Consider the following 21,254-nt stretch of genomic DNA (forward strand, 5'->3'; position numbering starts at 1 on the left):
TGTATCGTCAATTACCGTAATATAAAATAATATTAAACCATAATTATTAATACTGTGTCAATACCACACACACTCATTCTGTCTCCCAACTTTCGTTTTTTTTGGAGTACAATTCCTTGACAAATACATACAAAAATGTATTTGACAGAATTATTTCCAACGTTTAAATAGCAAAATTGATCTTTTGGCCACGATAACCGTGTAGTGAAAGCCGTAGCGTGTAAAAATAGAAATTTATTGCAAAAGGCAAAAATTAAATGCATCAAGAATTTATTTTTTTAACAGCAGCAATATATTACAAAAATCATCCTTATCTAGAACACAAGACATTTACATTGACAAATAAGAATATATTTAGAAGAATAGATATGCAAAGCTTTATTGGATTAACTTCACATTTGCATGTTCACCTCTTTGGATTTGGGACGACTTTGTTTCCACTGGTCGCCACAGGAATGAGAAGTTTGCGATACTCCAGTGGAAGATATTTCTCTATTAATATATTGACAGGCATGCTGTCAGTCACAAAGCCTTGCCTGAGAAAAAAAAACACAGACCAACACTGCAGCGGAACACTAAGACAGGTGAACGATTCATTAATCTTTATCAGAGTCGTCTTACCTTCTCATAAGGAGCTCAAAATCTTCAATCTCAATTGTTTTACGTTTGGCGTGAGTAGCATAGACTTCCAGATCATCTGCGAGCCGTTTAAAGTATTTCTTGAGACTAAAACAGACAAAAAAATAATCTCAGGGGTTAGTTCAAAATTTTTTGAGTGAACTACTAAGTGAAACTTGAATTGAATATGTCACACAGGTGGTATATTACATTTCATTAATGGCAGGGTAGACGTTACTGGCAACCTTTGTTTTGGCAAAGTGTCTGAAGACGCTCATGACGTAACTCTTGGGCAGAACATCGGAGCCGGTCTGGCGCTTCTGTCTGGGCCGACGTTTGGTAACCTGAGGTGCGGGACTGCGAATAAAGAGCTTTGCATTACACAAAGCACTGGAAATGGAGAAGTGGAATGATGTCTGTTAATTACCCAGAATTCAATTCTTTAAGGACTGTGGCTTGAGCACTAGCATTTGTGATCACTCTCTTTTGTTTCACAAAAGCGGGAGTTTTCATAGACAGCTCTGAAACGAACAAACAAACACTTCATGCAAAAGCAGATCTGATTTGTGAACAAACATTTAGAAACATTAAGTTCAGACAGCAAAATCATTTTAAACAAAATCTGAGATAATTTCTGGGTGGATTGTTTTAGGAATATGTGTAATACAGCTTTTAAAGGACGATAATATTAAAGGACAAGTCTATTACAAAAAGTCTGAGCACCGGACCACAGCGATCAAAACTAAGAAAAAGGTGAAAAATGGTCATGAAAATTTTGTAGTAATAAAAAATAATATAGTATTTAAAGGAAAACACCACCGTTTTTCAATATTTTACTATGTTCTTACCTCAACTAAGATTAATTAATACATACCCATCTTTTTTCAATGTATGCACTTTTAATCCTTGTACAGCGCTTGTGAACGTGTTAGCATTTAGCCTAGCCCCATTCATTCCTATGGCTCCAAACAAAAGTTGTATTTTGTGCCACCATACTTACTCATGTAACTACTCATGTAACGGTCTTTAAATAGGGAAAACATGGAAGTGTTTGGTGGCTTCTAAATTCATCCCTGTTTGGAGCCATAGGAATGAATGTGGCTAGGCTAAATGCTAACACATTCACGAGGCGCTGTACAAAGATTAAGTGCACGCACTGAAAAAAGATAGGTATGTATTAATTCACCTAAGTTGAGGTAAGAACATAGTAAAATATAAAAAAAACAGTGGTGTTTTCCTTTAAAGTCACATGTGGACTGCACAGACACCTGCACTGCGTGCATCATCATCGTCGTCATCTTCCTGTTCACTCGGAGCAGGTGAATGCGGTTCAGGGCTCTGACTGACTGGCTCAGAATCCATCATGTCCTCATCCTCTGATTGGCTCTCCTCCTCTTGGAAATCATCACCTTCAATATCTGGCAGATCTCTTCCGGTCAGGCTGGTCTCATGCCGTGATCCTTGCTCAGATGTGGTGGCTTCTGGCAAATCTTTTCCGCTAAGGCTAGTCTCATGCCGTGATCCCTGCTCAGATGTGGTGGCTTCTGGCAAATCTTTTCCGCTAAGGCTAGTCTCATGCCGTGATCCCTGCTCAGATGTGGTGGCTTCTGGAAAATCTTTTCCGCTAAGGCTAGTCTCATGCCGTGATCCCTGCTCTGATGTGGTAGCTTCTGGCAAATCTTTTCCGGTCAGGCTAGTCTCATGCCGTGATCCTTGCTCAGATGTGGTAGCTTCTGGCAAATCTTTTCCGGTCAGGCTAGTCTCATGCCGTGATCCTTGCTCAGATGTGGTAGCTTCTGGCAAATCTTTTCCGGTCAGGCTAGTCTCATGCCGTGATCCTTGCTCAGATGTGGTGGCTTCTGGCAAATCTTTTCCGGTCAGGCTAGTCTCATACCGTGATCCTTGCTCAGATGTGGTAGCTTCTGGCAAATCTTTTCCGGTCAGGCTAGTCTCATGCCGTGATCCTTGCTCAGATGTGATGGCTTCTGCCCCTTCAACATCTGGCATATCTTCTCCATGCAGACTAGCATCACGTTGCTGTGACCTTTGCTCACTGGTGACCTCTGTCGTGAGGTTAAGTAGAGGGGACAAATGGCTGCCTTGTGGTTCAATCTCTTCATCAGGAACATCCTGAAAGTTCTCTCCTGTCCTGTTAACAAACTCCAGATAATCTGAAACACATTCAAGTCCTTTAAATCATTAAAGTTCCACACCACATGACCAATAGTTTCTAATGACTTTCAACTGGTTGTGATTATAATGTTATTTTCCATATTAGAATACACAGCTATCGATTAATTTTCCTTCACATTTTCAGGGTTTCCACACCTAAGTTAACAAATTCAAGGACCATTCAAAGACTTTCCAGGTCCAATACCCTCAAATACAAGGACTTAGGCCAGGGGCGGCGTTTGCGTATGGCAGGGTATGGCAGTTGCCATACCCTAGCAGTCAGACAAAACACCAGAAATCAACAGGCTATAATGAAGCTCATTAAAAATAATATTAAATATTTTCAGTAGAACATATCTGAACATTGGTACATCACTAATATGGATAATTTACGCGTGTGCTCGACTTCATGCTATAATACAGGAACCGACATGTGGATGACATCAACGTGCCGCGAGAGCGGTTTGAAAGCAAACTCTTCCCATGATTTCTCACCTCACCCTCGCGGTACTTTGATGTCATCAGCCTGTCGTTCTTGCAGCGCAGCTTGAATTGTGCAGGAGGTTTCATGATGACCGCTGTTGTTATAATCTTTATTTTCGCAAGTAAACTCCTTTTTTTGTTTTAACATTCAAACAGACTCCCGGTTCTCCCCCACACTCGCGCAATGCATATTGCATACATTATTCCAGAAGTAATATGATTTGTTCTCTGTGGATAAATAAACATGTTCTTACACTGGGAAATTGTAGCCCAGTCGAAGTGTATTAATTATTTGCGCACGTTTTTGAATACGGCGACTTGTGGAATAAAAACTGCACGACGACAAAAGGTAAGACTTGTTTTTGCATTTAGCCCTGTTTTACTAAGAGTTTTATTTAGTGTTTTAGTCTTTGGTTAGCTGGCTGGGTTAACTACGTGTGCTCTATCACATCATTAAAAGTCTTTATTGTGTTTTTATAAGTGTTTATTGGCGGCTGTTATGACAAGATTTGTGAAGGGATGTTACAGTATGTTTTGATATTATCTTGTTTTAGTTTATCTGTTGCTGGAGTTGCACTTAGTTAAGAATGACAACATTTGAAAAGCATTTTAAACAACCAGGATTTCTATTTTTGTTTTTCATTTGTATTGCTTCCGTATTGTTGTCAGTAAGTGTACATCCGTGCAATTATAATATGATTTTATACAGGTTGGTGGAGTATGTACACATATGGATATAATGGTTTCATAGATTCGTTATTTAAATGGCCTTCTTGTACGAAGAATTTTTGCCATACCCTAGGTTTTCTTGAAACGCCGCCACTGACTTAGGCCCAATCCCAATTCTCTGTCTTACCTCTTCCCCGAATCTATTTATGTATAATTTCAAAAACTTTCCAAGGCCTTGAATTTCCCCCCTCCATATTCAAAAACTCACAAAGGATTTTAAGTACTCGTGGGAACCCTGCATTTTTAATGTTTGCAAAACAAACCTTTTTCTCTGGGGTTCAGTCCAGCCCCGAAACTCTTTGTGACTCTCTGTCCTGCTGGAATTCTAAGGACCCCACCTCCACCCTCTGATCGGTGAGCTCGGCGTGTTTTTCGCTCCAAACCCGGTGATGTATCCATGTCTTCCTCAGTCTCTGGCTCGTGTGTTTCTGCATCTTGAAATTCAGGTGTAGACTCCGTCATCGCCTGTGTCGGAGCAAGCATGATCTCATCTTCAGGACTCAAAGACACATCACCTGCTGCTTCTTCTTGGGATGAAGGCAGCATCTCGTCCTCATCCTGTAATGCCGATTCCACCTCATGGTCTTGGTATTCTTGGATAATGGATTCTGGAACATCATGAATTTCATCAACATAACTCAGTTTGTTTTCTTGGTATTCTTCGGTCTCTAGGTCATTGCTCTCAGCATCTCTCTCTGGTTCGGCATCTTGTACCGCCGTGTCATCTTTCTTCAGCTCAACAGTAGATCCGGAAGGCTGGGCGTAAAGTTCTGTGACGTCATTTAGGCCAAGCGTGAACTTCTGCCATGAAGAATCTTCGAGAGTTTTTCCATCCTGAAACTGAGAATGATCTAAAGAAACGATAAAGAGTCAGATATGGGGAGACTATGATGAATAATGCGTAACTCAGAGTCTGTGTGCAAACCTTGGTCAGGTGCCTGCTCTAGACATCTCTGGACGGCCTCATCAAACGAATCGACAGAAGGCAGCTTCCGATTGGACACTTTCCGCTGGAGCCCCGCCCTCTCAGTGCGCTTATCCACAAAGGGGGTTTTTAGAGTCAGGTTCAGACCACTGTTAGAAAATAAAACAAAAAACACATTTCAAACATTTTTAAATAGGGGTGTAACGATTAACCGTGCAAATGTGCCAGGGGGCGCTCCCATGCAGAAACTCTCTTTGTGCCACAGAAGAAGTAGCATTACGAATGCTATTCCAGGAAATGTCTACAGGAATATTTATATCACTGTTCTTCCAATTGTTTCAGGTATTTTCATGATAATAAAGAATATTTTAAATGATTTTGTTTAAAGAGGGTTGCTTTTTTAAATGCACGTTATAAATGACGCCGACTCGTTATGATTTTAGATTGATAAGGACTTCCTACTGACCAAATGCCGTAGTACACACACACAAGCTGTGCGTGAAACAAAGAATCGCAACCTTGCGATTCAGAATCGATTTCAGACAGGCATTTTTAATGGGACACACGGTTGAATCGTTACATCCCTATTTTTAAATGTAAAACATAAACTATATTATAACCATTTTAAACTACATATACATTTTCGCTATATATACACCCTACTGTAGTTTATCATCTGCTCCTGTATAGCACTTTAGCACAGTGGTGTAGTCTACGTGATATACGCCGTATACCCACTAGAAATTGTCAAGGATTTCCGTATACCCACTAAAAATAGCGCGAGGATGCGTAACAGCATGGTTTTGTGAAATATTTAAGTTTAGTCATAATATAGATGTGAAGCATTGACCATTAGCATGCTACACTTGCTACTTTAACGGGTTGAAATACATATTAGGCTATATACTTCATGCCGAACTGCGCGATCCGATCGGCGTACGAATTTCTATGAAATCAGATTACTATAGTGACGCGAAAGTAACTGGGGAGCAGACTGGCGAGTGACAGCAAAGTACCGCGAGAGAGACTCCAGTTATCACATGGAGAAATCTGCTTTGACTCGCTCTCGCGGTACTTTGACATCACCAAGAAGTCTGCTTAGCGCCAAATGAAGTCGAACCTGCAGTGTAGCTGCTCACGCGACACTGAAAACAAACAGTCCAGAGAAGTGAACGAGTGCTGCAACAAAAAATCTATAGAGTTTACAACGCACATGTGAGTAAACAACATTTAAATCATCAGTCCAGTTTATTACTTTATCTGGAGGTAAGGCTCCAAATGCAATAAAATAAGCCCGTGATTATATCCTGATGGTTTTTAGCTGCCTTCAGTTCCTCTGCATGTTTGCTTGTGCTTCACAGTGTTAAACTTCTCTTCTCTGTGTTCATTTATATATCTACGTTCAAGATGTATATGATCTTAAACTTCTGTTTGGTTTGGGTGTCTAATATTAGGCTACATGATGGTCTTGTAATAATAATTAAGTATAAGCCTATTTTCATTTTTAGACAATGCTTATATTATATGCAAAAATAAGCTTTTATATCAATGACTATGCAAATTAGAGTTAATTCATGGTCATCTTTAATGTGTATTAATTAAAAACATTTACACCATTAAATGACACATGGTAATGTTATCAATAGTTGTCAGATAATAGCTATTGAAAGAATTGAATATTTTTTTCTCCTTTAATGCATGTGTTAGCCACAGATTGAAGATTTATTTAATTTTAATTAACAGTTAAATAACTTTTGTCCCGGAGTTAGATGTTGATTAACACTAAACCAGTCTAAAAAGCAGTCCAGTTTCCCCTGCTGTAAACCCATTGGCTCTAAAGTCTTTTTTTTCTTAAAAAAAAAGAGAACACATTCAGTTTATGTGTTTATGAGTACACTTTCAGAATGCACATGAATATCTATACTGTATGCATCTGTGAGTGTGGTGCTGCTTATGAGGTGTCACGCTAGGACGAGTAAGCATAAGGGTGAGAGGGAAAAATCACAGTATACTCACTACAAAAATCTAGACTACACCACTGCTTTAGCATCTGTTTTTACAGTGTTTTTACTTTTATAAAAATATCTTTATTTTAGGCCGTTTATATAGCCTTTGATGATAGTAATGGCGCTTTTCCATTGCATAGTACCCCACGGTTTAGTTTAGTTTGGGTCGGGTCAGCTCACCTCACTTTGGCGTGGTTAGCTTTTCCATCGAGTTTAGTATCACTTCGGAGTGGGAGGGATTATAGGCGTGTCGTTATATTTACGCTGCCTACTGCTGTGACATCATACACGTGAGAGCGTTGTTGTACATTCCCATACATTCATTTATTTCTCAGTCTGCCACAAAATTAAAATTGGCCACCACAAATTGATGTTTTCACATCGCGTTTATAACTACCTCTGTCTCACATGACAGTTTCTGTTCAAACACCCGACCCGTGGCGTCAGTCGACGGCGCTCCGCTGAGCCTCATTCAAGTTGCATATAAGCATATATAATGCGGACGTGCACGTCGCGAATGTGCCGCCACAAACTGTAAGTCTGGAAAAAACTGTTATGGTGTCCCGGATTCTCAACCTGTGGATGTTTTTCATCGCTAAAAGGGTGTTTGGAAACTTATAGCAGAACACAGATAACAACATGTTTGCTTGAGACAGCGCAAGCTAGCAGTAAGCTAAAGCTAATATTTACATTATAGCGATGACGTGACGATTCTCTCAGACCAATCAGTGATCTACAGTGTTTTCGCGTCACGTTTGGTATCAGCTCGGGTCGCTTGGAACCCCAACCGAGGTGGTACGAAAAAAAGTATCGGGTACTACGTACTGCACCCAATGGAAAAGCTCCCAAAAGTAAACTGACCCGACCCAAACTAAACTAAACCGTGGGGTACTATGCAATGGAAAAGCGCCATTACTCACAATGGGGGGATAATTTTTGTCCCCATCAGCGATAAAAAAAAAAAAACAATTCGGCAGAGGCATGGCTATAAAGACTGATAAATGTTTATTGTGTAATGAACTGCAAGCCGCTTTGGATAAAAGCATTTTAAAGAAAATAGAGAACAGTCACAGCATCGTCCTAAAACTATGGACTCTTCCTTAAACATTCCTGCAAATTTTACCCCAAAACCTTTAAAGTTTAAATTAAATTGAAATGAAAACTGTCATTTGTTGAATGTTCCCTTATAATCTTAAAATCGCCTCCTCTCCTCTAAACAATTTCTCTTTACTTCCGGTCATTTGGTATTGCAGGTGGACGGGGTCCGGAAAAATTTTGCAGGATAAGCAAATAGCAACATGACCAAACTTCAAACGATCCAATCAGTTCTCGATGGACAAATTCAAGTCCAGTACTACCTTTTTATTTCAGAAGCCGTTTGACTGGGATGTACGTCACCACGGGTAAAATAAGACAATCACGAATTAAATTTCATTGTGACTTTGACTTAAGGATCATGTCCATGTTATTTATCTAAATACTGCATAAATACCGATAGCATGTCTTATCAGTTTTACAATCATAACCAATAACCACCGAGCAGCATTTACCTCTTTGAACCAGCCGATGAATCCAAATCATGAGACACATTGGGTTTCTCCCGAAAGACAGATTTATCAGAAGCCTCCTCCACAGATTTATCTGAAAAATTATGAGACAATAATTAGATGACTTCGATTTCAGGCTGTTTTTTATGGCACTCACTTGAGATCAGTGATTCACCACACTGATTCAGACTCAGGTTCACGACTAGCTTTACTGATAAAGTCACACTTTATATTTAACTACAAAATAATGCATTTCTTATTGTTGCTTGTCTTTGCAGAAACGTCCAGGGTGCAGTTCAAGGGACACAGATACAACTTAACGTATATACAAGCTGAAGTGTTTGCAATGAAAGTGATTCCACATATAAGGGAAAGGCAACTGAAGTATGAAAACTGCCATATGGTTGCTAGAGCCTTTCAAAATAACAAAAAAGCGGACTGCAAAATGGCTCACAGCAAGAAGGTCCCTGGTTTGAGCCTTGGCTGGGTTGGGAGGTATTTCTATGTGCATGTTTTTCATGTGTTAGCGCAAGTTAATCCAGGTACTCCCACAGTCCAAAGACATGCAGGTTAGGTAAATTGGAGATGCCAAATAGATCAACTTTGTATAAATAACTGAATGAATATAGCCATAGACTCTAGAATGGCGTCAATAATAAATAAATAAACAAAAGCAACAGAACTACAGGTGTGAATGGATCAGAACCTGGCAGCTGGTCCAGCTCTCTCTCAAACGCAGAAACACTGAAGACACGCTGGGGTTTTCTGCGACTCAGTTTTCTCACCACATGCGTCAGGGGTTCGGTGTGTAGGGTCAGATCAGAGAGCTCCGCCCCAGACAGACCTTCACTAAGAAAACACACAAAAGAGTCAGTACATCTCCAAAGGTAGGTGAATAAACCAATCACACGACTAATGAAGCTGGTACAAACGTTCTCTCTCCAGCACTGGAGACACTGGACTCTGGATTTGCCTCCTGTGGCGCAGGCTGACCCGACATCAGCAAAGACTCCTCAGGGCCTAAAAAAGACAACTCATTTATTTCCAAAGAGCATTTGCAAAGTAACTTAACAGAAAATCATATTGTGTAGCATCTTAATTATCTTGAGTTTCTGTGAAGCAGATCAGATCAATTGAATTTATGTCAAAGTGTCCTTTATTATCTTTCTTGAAAAGTGAAGTGTGCACATAACAACAAGAGTGCATCTTAAACTGAGACTACAGGTGTGTTATAGTTCACGCGATGCTAAGCAGACCAAATTGCTGCTTGCAGTTTATGGAAAAGTTAAAGATGGAGCAGTCAAAGCGGACACCTAGTGCTTGCCGTAGTGCCGTGTTAGTTTCCTTTCTCTTTAATTGCAAATGAAGTGAATCAGATGGTGAATTTGTCAAAAAAGTCTGCTCACCCATATGAATGATTCCCCTAAGCAGACCCCGAGTCGTGATGTCATCATCGAATAGAGAGGGCGTGGCAGCGGCCGGAGGATTTGTCTTCCCACCCATTGACCTCTGTCGTTTAGGTGGAGGGAGGGGTGACTTGGCATTCTGAAACAGATCAAAAAAAAGTTAAATACTTGGAAAACTTTAATCTACAAAAGTAGACAAACTTTAACTCTCATTCATCTCTCTCCTCTGACCACTCCACCCTGCTGCAAACCAAACAGGCTAATCCATAGATAATCATGTAATAAAACCATCATGCATGAAAATTTTAAAAAACGTCAGAATTCCCAAAAAGATTTATCCACAGAGTATTCCCTTAATAGTGAACATATTTTTAATAAAGTTTGAGAGATGATGTTGGAGTTGAGTGACCGTGGTGTAGTTCACTTAGGCTACGTTCATACTGCAGGGCTTAATGCTCAATTCCGATTTTTTGAAAAAATAAGATTTTTTTGCAAGGCCGTTCACATTTCCAATAAAATGCGACCTTTTGTGATCTCCTGTGTGAACGTGAAATGACCCAGAAGTGACCCGCATGCGCATAAGAGTACTCCACGGTTAAGGACGTCACTTGTAAGCTAACGTTAAACATGGATGTCAACAACGGTGTGGTCAACAGTGGAGCTCTTTTTGCAATATTAAAGTTATTTTCCCAACGGAGCCAGCACAATTACAATCTTCTGTTTTTTTATGTAAAATGTAAGGTAACATTTGTTTAATTATTCCTCATATCATTTTAAAGCCACGATCTACAGAACATCACACAAAAAACATTTTGATAACTACACCTAAAAAAAATAAAGGAGATCCTGCCTTGGAAACTCCGGCTACAATTCAGTGTTTTTATATAATTTGGAGATTTAGCGCGTCAAAGCAGTCATGACAAAAAAAACGACAAATGAGAAATGACAAATAATTTGTGTTTGTTACTGTAAATGATAAAAACTAAGCTTTATATACAATTCATTAAACGTTAATTTATAACAAGAAAAACACTGAAATTAATGATTTTATAGACACTTCGCGTTATTATTTAGCATAGAAATACCTGCTTCCTTGCTTTGACTTTGATCATCTCTGTATTCACTTTAGATACAGAAAGACCTGATGATATTATTTATTTCAGGAATCTCTTTGCTATCATTTGAAAGTGAACACACGAAGACAGTCGTGTTAGGCATAAATATAGGTTTGGTGCAGATATTTTCCGTTTCAGCACCGAAATTTAAAGAAACGGCTTACCTGTTTTGTAGTTTAACTTTTGACAAAATAACCAGTTTGTTTTAAATACATTTTAAAAACTTATACCCGTCGAAAAACATCCGTTTTTTAATGTTTAGTTTGATGAACTCCTAAATATGAGACGAAGAGCACCTAGCACGTTCGGCTAAATTGCATGCGCAAGCATGGCCAGCACGCAATAGCGCAACATCGATACAACGAAAAGCAATCCAAAATTTACAGACTTAAATTAGATCAGAATTTACGTTTATTATAAATACAATTTTTTTTATAAAATAAGGTTAGAAGTAACAAAGTGCAGAACAAATGTGCAAAATGCCTCAAGTGCACGGAAACAAAACACAAGCCAAATAGATAAATCAGATAACCCAGAGTGATTTATAAATAAAATGAAGAAATTATTAAAAGAACGAAAGTATAGCCAGAATTGCCAGCTTTGTCTTTTAAATGTAGAAACAAAGAGGCAATGGTTTATAAACATACCTCTTATGGACGTGTCGACCGGTCACAGGGGTTGTTGGATTTATAAACGCATTTTAAAAATATTTATTGAAAGCTGCTTCACATATTATTCGCAGCATTATAATAATATGCTATATATTAATATATTTGGAGAACACTGTTATATGTGAAATCATATAACGTGTGCACCCATACGGCCAAAATTTAATGATGTGGAGCAGTGTTAGCAACGTCGCCCATGGTTGTTGTTTATCTTATCGTTCTTGCCTACTTCAATGCAGAATTATGACGTTTGTAGCGTATCAGTGACGTACGGGTCGGATCCATGTGGCCTGGCCGTTCAGACGAAGGTCGCATTTCAAAAGATCGGATACGTATCGGATTCAGGACCACATACCCAAGTGGCCTGGGTCACATTTGAAAAGATCGGATCTGTGTCGTTCAGACTGTCATGAAAAGATCAGATACAGGTCGCGTAGGGGCAAAAAAATCGGAATTGGGTCGTTTCAGACTGCAGTATGAACGTAGCCTTATAGCATAAGGTTACCTTTTTAGGTGTAGTAGGTGCATTTAGATTTTTAATATTCATGAACGTTGTGTAAATTTGTGAAGATTTATATTGATGGACAAACATATAATCATCCATAACCTTTTGTTGATCACAGAGCTTATTTTTTTAGCTTATTATGAAAAAATCCCATTGACTTTTTACTGAGAGAACCTATGTGAAGCTAACTTTCGGGTTGGCCTACAAAAATACATCCTTCCATTTACAATATTGACTTACCTAGTTGACATTAAGCTTTATGTAAAAGTTAGCAATTTAAAAGCAGAATTTATTCACATAATGAAGCCGTAAAATAACATTCAGGCCTAAAAACTAATTAAGATCTATCAACAGTATGACCCCACAAAATTGTGTCAGATAAGTGATGGAAAAACTAAATTTAGAAATCATTTATTCAAGATAACTTCAGATAATGTGTGAAAGTAGCATATAAAGAAGAAATGATACCTGATGAAGTTTTTTCTTGAGTTTGTGGCGCAAGGCGACTCCAGGGCTTTCCAGTCCAGGTGTGTTTATCAGTCGCACACTCCGGCGTGCACGGGTCGCACTAAAACACACAACACAAAACACCTAAAACAACCAGTTCTACATATATGAACAAGTAGACAGTAATACTTGCAAAGGCATTAACTCACTATAGATTATTTTGGAATAATTCACCAGTTTACATAAACAATAGTAGTAGGTCATGTCATTATGGATATGCAAATGCGGCATTTATATGATCTTCATTGTATTCAAAATACCTCGATTAACACTTTGCCCAACCTTGTTAAACACAATAAACCGTATAACATTGTGTAAAAGAGACCGTTAAATGAAGTTAAAATGATATTATGTAGATTGTTTCACCTTCTGGTAACTGGAGATTGAGGTAACGCTGTATGCAGGACTTTCTGCAACAAAACCCGAGGAGATAAATCCTCGTCCACCGAATCCATCTCTTCTTGTTTTTCTTCTAAACAAAATAACTATGAAAAATCTAACTTTACACCGCGGTTAATCTGAAGTAAACAACGTAGAAGACATCGACCAGCCGTACGTTTAGGAACCTCAATCGCAACTCCCGCCCGTTCGTTCTTCTTCTTCTTCTAGGGTTTTATGGCGATTGGCAAACCAACTTAAAAGGTGCATTCCCGCCACGCCCGTTCGTTCAAACAAATCTCGCGAGATTTATTATTGCGTGTCACAACAATGACGTACACGCGCAGTGCAGTGTAAATGCATTGGTTTGCTAACTTTTCTAATTTTACGGTTACAGATGATTTAATTTATTAGACCGTAATATTTTTGTATTTTATGCCCCCACATTGTTCTCAACAAAGGAATCATACAGGAAGAGTATGTGACGTGTATGCTAGTCGCCCCATGATTGGTCTAAACGCTTCCTATGCAAATGTACAAGCGTGTAAGTTAATGTATCTAACGATTTACAAAACCCGGCTCCAAGAAACATAAATACAGAAATATGAGCGTTCGATATGCTTTATAAGCACGTATACTGCTAGAAAATGCAATATATAATATAAAAAGCTGTTTGGTTGATACTGCATTAAATTGTCACCGTCGATGAATCTGGTAGGTATTCTCTGTCCCTTATATACTGTGATACCCACCTACAAACACGTGTTGTATGAAAGGAGAGAAGGTTAGCACTCCCCTTGACAAGGATGGAAGAGGTCCTAGTGGCCTTCAACACACATACGGTTAAGGCATTGCCACCTACTTCGTGGCATCTCTAACCAAGTTTTTTTTAATAGTTTATCTTACAGTAAACATGCCGAGAACTTAACCATTACAACAGCTCCAGCTTAATCCATTGGTTAAGCACTGCTTCACGAGGCTTCAAAACTTTTACGAATCTTTTGTTTCGAATCAATTGGTTCGGAGCGTGTTTCAAACTGGCAAAGTCACGTGATTTTAGCAAACGAGGCTTCATTACGTCATAACTGTTTCGAAAATCCGGTGGTTCACCACTAGGGGAAGTTGATCACAAATGACTAGTGTTTAATATGGTTTGGGGAACTCGGGTCCGTTTAATTATGGAAGTTCATAAAACATGCATCCTTCTGACTAATAACACTATCATTTTGTCTACTTTTTGTTTATAGACAGATTTATTGACAAAACTGTTTATCATTAAAAGGGGAGTTCGTTTTAATGATTTTTTGCCCTAAATAAAACACATTTTAATTATGTTTTAATTAAGTTAACCAATCTTTTAACATATTTTAATAAAAAACTATTATTTTTGTAAAATTTTTGGATAGATCTAGCTGCTTTTACACTATTTTGACCAGCAGGGGTCGTCAGCGTGTGTGGTGTTTCGAAGGCTTCAAAAACTGAATCAAATTTCGAAGCAATTGGTTCAATTGATTCGAAGCTTCGAAAAGCTTCGTTTCTCCCATCACTATAACCAGTTGCAATAAAAAATAAATACAGAAATAAATCAGTATCGCGATGTTAACAGGCATGTTTGTGTGCTCATTCTCTGTGGGAAGGCCAATTGTATGAGCCACACTTGATTGATGTCTTATGGACCAATATTTTTTTGAGAAAGGTGAGAAAAAGTGTACGTGACACGAACGCGTTATCAAGTCATCAAGTTATCATAAAATATGATAACAGTCAAAGTAATCGGAGGTTAAGGTATTAACTACTCAAGTTAAAATAATAATTCAATGAAGTGAACTGATCACAGCAAGGTACTGAGCATTTGTTGTAATTCCTTTCTTTTCTTCACGTTTACAATGCTATAAAATCAGCTGAAGTAGTACTTTTCAAGTATACATTTGATGAGGTAAGAAAAGAAAAATAATTTGACTTACAGAAATTGTTAGATTAATTAAATTAGAAACACTGCAAACATGACTTTCTTAATTGGTAATTTTTTTCTTGAATTCAGTACAAATATCAAAAAATTCTTAGATTACGATGCATTTTCAAGATAATAAATATAATATTTAGACCAAAAATATTAAATTTTAGTAAAACAAAAAATAAAAAATCTGCCAATGGGAAAAAAAATCTTGAAATAAGTTTACACTGCTATAGATTTATTTTCTTGGGTGATTTTCTCATCAAGAAAATTCATCTTGATATAAGAATTTTTAGATATTTGTAATGAAAACAAGAAAAAAAATACTTCGTAAGAAAGTCTTTTTTTTGCAGTGAACCCACAACAATTAAAAGACAAAAACTTTCAAAAAAGGTTTTGTCCCCATTTTTTTTATCATAGATAACAACAAATGAGATTTTAATGATATTTTGACCATTGAACTAAAAAATCTGGTCAATTTATTTTGCCGCAGCCACAGTCTGTAAGTTTCTCCTAGCATTGCATGTGCGCGAATCTATTAAACATGGTAAGGAGCTTCACATTTCCGGCTGATGGTATTCAGGCCAATCACAACGTACAGATTAGCTGGCCAATCAGGGACACAGCGCTTTATATTCTGTGAATGATACTGTAGCAAAATACATGGATGTTGACAACTCTTGCTCATTCTGTGAAATAAATATTTTTCCCTTGTGACAAAAATCAAAATGTTTTTACCAAGCACCTTGATACTTCAAAATCCTTTCAGTTAATTGTTACTGCAGTATGAAGGCACATGTAATATTCCAATTAATTACATAGTAAATTTTTTTATTTTATATGGATTTTTTGGATTCATAAACAAAAAATCTCTAACTCGCAGCCTACCTTTCCACATTTCCTAATTAAAGTTGAAACATTTATCAAATCCCTCAGGTTGGTTAAAACAAGATAATTAAATTTTTTTTTAAATGTTATGATTTTTTGTAATACCACTGATGCATAATGTTTTCCTCTGCATATGTTTATTTAATTTCGTTTTTTTGTATTTATTTATTTTTCTTTTCTCTCCCTTTATTTTATTTGTGAAACTTTACATGGATACTGTACATGCTTCTGTATGTGTAGAGGTTCTATCTGTTCATTCTTTAAAATGTTTGATGCATTAATAATAAAAAGAAACGGCCCTTATTTCCACTAACACTTAAACATTTTCAGATTTTTATTAAGACATGTACTTATATACCAACAAAATAAATGATGTCCTATCTTTGTGTGAATATTTCAATGTAGGCAAAAGCCTCATACATGCATTCCCACAAAGACACAATAATACACAGACACAATAATGATTTGATTTTCCCATCTATTTTTAATTGGCACAGTTAACACATACAAAGTATTCAGTGCTCAAAAACACAAGCATAACAAACAAACAAAAAAGTGCAAAACAAACAGTTGGCAGATCCCATCAAAAAAAGGTTATTTAATTTAGCAAAGCAGAAAAAAGAAGCTGGGACACTTTTATTCATCAAAATTTAAAAATAGACTCTTACCATGGTTTGGTAGTTCACTCTTATTTATAGACATGTACTTATAGATATACACATATATTTATAATTCTCTTATTTGGGAATGGTGTTTTGTAGGCCAAAAGAGCGAATGCGGGACAGGGCAACTGATTTCATGTCATAGAGGCCGAGATATCTTCTCTTACAGAAACAACAGTTTGTATTTTTGCCATAAAGTGACTGAAAACGGCATGTAACCATGGGCTCAAAAAGTGGAAATGCTCGCAATCATTGTGTGATCTCAAATAGAAACTTGTGTTTGGAAGACAAGTCTTATTATTTATTTTTCATAACTTTCTCTTTACTTACACTTCTTCGTATTTACAGTTTCATTAATGGCGAGTCAGTCAGTTATGTTACCCAAATAATTATTTTATGTTGAGGCTGTGCAATTCATTCAACATAAAATAACTAAATCGAAAATAAAAGCTTTCAGCATTATATGTGAAATGTGTATTTTTAAAGCCTAACGGAATTGCAAAAGTAATGTTTTTCGCAACGATTTCCTCAACACTTAACTCTATTGTTTGGACAAACAGACCGCCGCGCCCAAAGTCGCACCGTATGTCGAACAGGACGGGATGCTCAAACAAACAGAGCGGTTTAAGATGTCATAATAGAGTCACATGCAGATGCTTTAGCTAGGTTAGAAAAGCATATTTCAGCACAAGAAAAGATCTTCCTCAACTTTAAATAGCAGTTTCGTGGCATGAGAATAATATTATTAGACTTAGTCATCCTAAAACCTCTCCTGAACCAACTTGGGTGTGACAATTAAACAAATATATATATAAGAAATATAAAAATGATTATGTGCCTCAAGAAGTGACGAGTAGTCATTGAAATAATACAAATCTCTTCATAGACATTACAGGAAAGAAAACTGTCAAACCATAGTAAGTACAATAAAAAAAAATGATTTAATTAAAAACCTCAAATTCAGGTTAAGATATGAAGGCCACGCACCCGCTGCACATCAATCGTCTGGTTAACCTGTACATTTGGCTCAGGATACATTAAAAACCATCATAAGATCCCAGGTAAATGAAACCTGATAAAACAATGATTCTCAACTGGGTACTCCACAGGGTAAAACCATGAACATCACGATAAATACATACCTATTTCAACAGGTCACCATATTCATGTATGTATCTATCATGTGTTAACAGAAAAAAGCCATTTCATCATCCAGCAAATGAAAACAGTGCTTGCTTGAGTTTGCCGAGCAGCGATTGGACGGATAAAGAAATCACTGGATGAAGGAAAATGTAAATCATGTCATGACGAAAGTAAAAGTGGAGTAAGAAATGATGAACGGTTAACAAACAAATAAGGTTTGAGTAAGTGCACTGGAAGGGCGGAGACAGAGGAGGTGCCAGGGCAAGCAGACATGCTGTTGGTCAGCGAAGCCCCGCCTTAAAGAGTATAAAGGGGTGTGGCCTGATAAAGGAGCAGACTTCCAGAATGAGTCAATTTTATGTATAGGATCATACATCCTTACAGGCATTTACAACCCAATTATAATTTGTTTCTTTATACTGTACTTCTCACCGAAGAAAAAACACTTGTTTTGGATGTGGTACTGAGGGTTTATTTCCTTTAACAGGCCACATTTAATGGTTCATTGTGGATTTTAGTTTGGGACAGATCAGGGACACACAAACAAGACAGATACAAACATACACACACACACGCGCGCGCACGAGCCGAAACAAATTTAGCACTGTTCAGCGAAGCTCAGCCGTAAAGCAAAATGATGCGCAGATCAAATTCACCTTATTATAAAATAACAAACAGGTAATAAATCTAATGTCATAATATTTCTCATTCCTCTGATTTGCTGTTCTTTTCTACAGCAGGAGATTTACAAACGCCTTTAGGCCGAGAGACCTTTATAATCTCTCTCTCTCTCTGTGTCACTCTAGGTTGGCCATGAAGTGTTGGCTGTAGTTTTCCCCACATGTGGTTGCTGTTTGCCCTGCACCACTGAGTCCTCCTTCCAAACTTTACGAATCTGCAGTCATACAAACAAATAAACATGAAAAACAAACAAAAAAACACATTAGACTCGGTGAAATGATGGATGCCTCCCATTTAAAACTTTAGACTTTTTACACTTTGTCAGTTTGTGGGTGGAACCCTTTGTAATTCATGAGACGAGGCTCCACCCACAAACAGTGATGTCATACTCAAGCATGTTTATCAGGGGTTAACATGTATTACTGATGCTTTTTTGCTTCTATATTTTATGATCAAATGCTTTCTGTTCATGCATTTGCTGAGGTATGACTAGGACTGTCAAACGATTAATCGCGATTAATCGCATACAAAATATAAGTTGCATAATATATTTGTGTGTATTGTGTGGAATTTATTATGTATATATAGTCTGTATTTATATATACAAAATAATTACACAGTGCACACACATTATACAAAAACAAACATTCATTTTGTATGCGATTAATCGCGATTAATCGTTTGACCGCACTACGTATGACATTTAAAATGTAGGATACTGGTGGGATACAAGAAGTCTACAACCAGTTAGGGTGAGAGATTTTACATTTTCGGCCATAATAAATGTTTTGTAATGGCATAAGTACACTGTTAGACAAAATATGTACCTCAGCTGTTACTGGGGCAGTAGCTACCCTTTAAAAAAAGGTCAGAAAATGTACCATTAGGTACCTTTGAGGTACTAATATAAATTTTTATGTGCAAAGGGTACCGCCCCAGGACCGCTAGGGTAAATATTTGGGTACATTTTCTTCTGACAGTGTAGGGCATGACTCTAAAATATAATTTGTGTTTTTGTGGTTGTTGTTGTTTTTAGGGTGATTTTGGTTAACTTTTTGTTGAGCCACACCCAAAGTTTGCATTACATCCTAATGCAAAAATGTCCAGATTTACAATTTCAAGTGTAAAAAGTCTCCACTAAACACACAGATATGACATTTGATGTACTGTATATGCTCACATAAAGATACACACAACAAAATGGACTGAATAATGAATAATATGAACACAAAGAAAATGTAATTTTTTTAAAAATATGTGGTTGATGTTTTATTTGTAGGAGTTATTTTATTATCTGTGTTGACTATACAACATAACAAATTTAAAGACCATGTGTGCAAACAACCCCCAACAAACTAAATTCAATGCTCCCATAGAAAATCTTTCATGTTATTTTCACTCATCCATATTTTCTGATCCATTTAGTCTCGAATTTAAAGGTGAAGTGAGCAATGTCATGCAATGTTTTTTTACTTTTCAAAATAAAAGTCCCATTTTACTGACTCAAAATCTTCATTCGGACCAAAACACACTCATGCAGTATTAAAACTCCAACCACCGCAACAGATCAAGCTAAAGTCAGCTCACATATAGCTTAGTAAGTCTTCGGTAAGGCAAACACATTATGTAGCATCTCCAAATGGAAGACAAAGGTTAAATTGGTCCGGTACACAGACCAAAACAATAAACACACACACACACAATGCCTACTGTCTCACCCTCAGGAAGATAAATCCTTCTCCAAGAAAAAAGCTCTGCCAGGAAACATCAAGAAAAGTTTCACATATCCTACCTACACTATTCATTTATTTATATAGTTTTATTGTGCTGCTATAAAATAATATGTCATAAAATCAAATAATCTGCAGATGGATGATTATAATCTCAATCTAAAGTATAGTTAAGTTTTTACGCGTTGGATGCATGCAATACCTCGCCTGGCCTACAGGGGTCCCTATAGAGCAGTTAAGTAGGTCTAAAGGGGTAAAACTTGCATCTTTGTACTCTGGTACAGTTTTATAAATGAGGGTACTTCCTGACCGCTTCGCACAATCTTTCATATATGGCCTCTATTGTAGATGTGGCTTGCATCGGCTACAGGGCTGTGATGGTTGTCATAACCACAGCACGCACTTCATGGTGATGCAGCACAAACTACAGGGTTCCCACACCTTAGTTAACTTCAAATTCCCAGTTCAATACCCTTAAATTCAAGGACTAAATGTGGGGACACATTTTAGTTGAGAGCAAGGTTACATTGTGTTACCTTTAAAGATACATTGTTACAGTTCCCTTTCGAGGGAACTCGCGCTGCGTCACTGCTGTGAAACTTTGGGGACGCCTCCAGGGGTAAGTGCCTCTGAATGTGTATATCAAATTCAACCAATGGTGAGGCTTAACGACAAAGGAGCCAGGAAGTATATCGCTATCTGAAATATTGCCAAAGACGGCATTACAGGGACGCAGGAAGTATGGCAAGGGAGACGCAGCGTCTCGTTCCCTTCTCAGGGAACAACAGTTACATACATAACCAGAGACGTAAAAAACTATGCAAAAAAGCATTTTGGTATGAAGCAACATTCACATACAGAAGATAAAAGCATTTAAAGTAAACAGTTTAGCACGTGTGCTTAAAAAGTCTAGAATTTTTATGATATTATCCTACACTACACAGGGAATAATATGGATTTTTTTTTCAGAAAATGTCTTGCATACAATAGATTCAAGCACTTTCAATGACCTGTATCTATGTATGTAAATTTTCAAAAACTTCCCAGGGCCTTGAATTTTTCCCCCCAGATTCACAAACTTTCAAGAATTTCAAGGACCTGTGGGAATATGAAAAATATAAAGTACCATCTCGCCCA

General features: G+C 37.5%; 2 protein-coding genes and 1 non-coding gene across 3 annotated transcripts in view; 1 reads left to right on the top strand and 2 right to left on the bottom strand.

Annotated features, from left to right (window-relative positions):
* Window positions 1-253: 253 nt before the first annotated feature.
* Window positions 254-13,317, bottom strand: cenpt (centromere protein T). The gene is made up of 13 exons (XM_065243891.2): window positions 13,048-13,317; window positions 12,643-12,742; window positions 9,887-10,025; window positions 9,413-9,500; window positions 9,187-9,329; window positions 8,484-8,574; window positions 4,928-5,076; window positions 4,266-4,853; window positions 1,887-2,789; window positions 1,046-1,139; window positions 829-975; window positions 622-726; window positions 254-536 (listed from the first exon to the last, which is right to left on the bottom strand). Exons 1-13 carry the CDS (start codon window positions 13,134-13,136, stop codon window positions 407-409), a joined length of 2,766 nt encoding a protein of 921 aa, XP_065099963.1. The 5' UTR covers window positions 13,137-13,317; the 3' UTR covers window positions 254-406.
* Window positions 13,318-13,821: 504 nt separating this feature from the next.
* Window positions 13,822-13,949, top strand: LOC135721857 (U6atac minor spliceosomal RNA). Its single transcript, XR_010521611.1, has one exon. It is a non-coding gene; the product is annotated as a U6atac minor spliceosomal RNA (small nuclear RNA).
* A 2,416-nt stretch (window positions 13,950-16,365) lies between these two features.
* fnbp1b (formin binding protein 1b) overlaps window positions 16,366-21,254 on the bottom strand; it is a 92,185-nt gene continuing 87,296 nt past the window's right edge. Inside the window, exon 19 of the mRNA XM_065243875.2 lies at window positions 16,366-18,601. Coding sequence (XP_065099947.1) covers window positions 18,594-18,601 — 8 coding nt within the window. The 3' untranslated portion in view covers window positions 16,366-18,593. The remainder of the gene's footprint in view (window positions 18,602-21,254) is intronic.

Source organism: Paramisgurnus dabryanus, chromosome 18, assembly GCF_030506205.2.
Source record: "Paramisgurnus dabryanus chromosome 18, PD_genome_1.1, whole genome shotgun sequence".
Classification (NCBI taxonomy): Eukaryota; Metazoa; Chordata; class Actinopteri; order Cypriniformes; family Cobitidae; genus Paramisgurnus; species Paramisgurnus dabryanus.

What these genes read in the sequence shown, in the direction of transcription:
- cenpt (XM_065243891.2), bottom strand. Translation starts at nt 13,136, where the DNA reads ATGGATTCGGTGGACGAGGATTTATCTCCTCGGGTTTTGTTGCAGAAA. An exon ending in CAATCTCCAGTTACCAGAAG is followed by an intron (nt 12,743 to 13,047) that starts GTGAAACAATCT and finishes TGTGTGTTTTAG; the next exon opens with TGCGACCCGTGCACGCCGGA. An exon ending in TAGGGGAATCATTCATATGG is followed by an intron (nt 9,501 to 9,886) that starts GTGAGCAGACTT and finishes TGTCTTTTTTAG; the next exon opens with GCCCTGAGGAGTCTTTGCTG.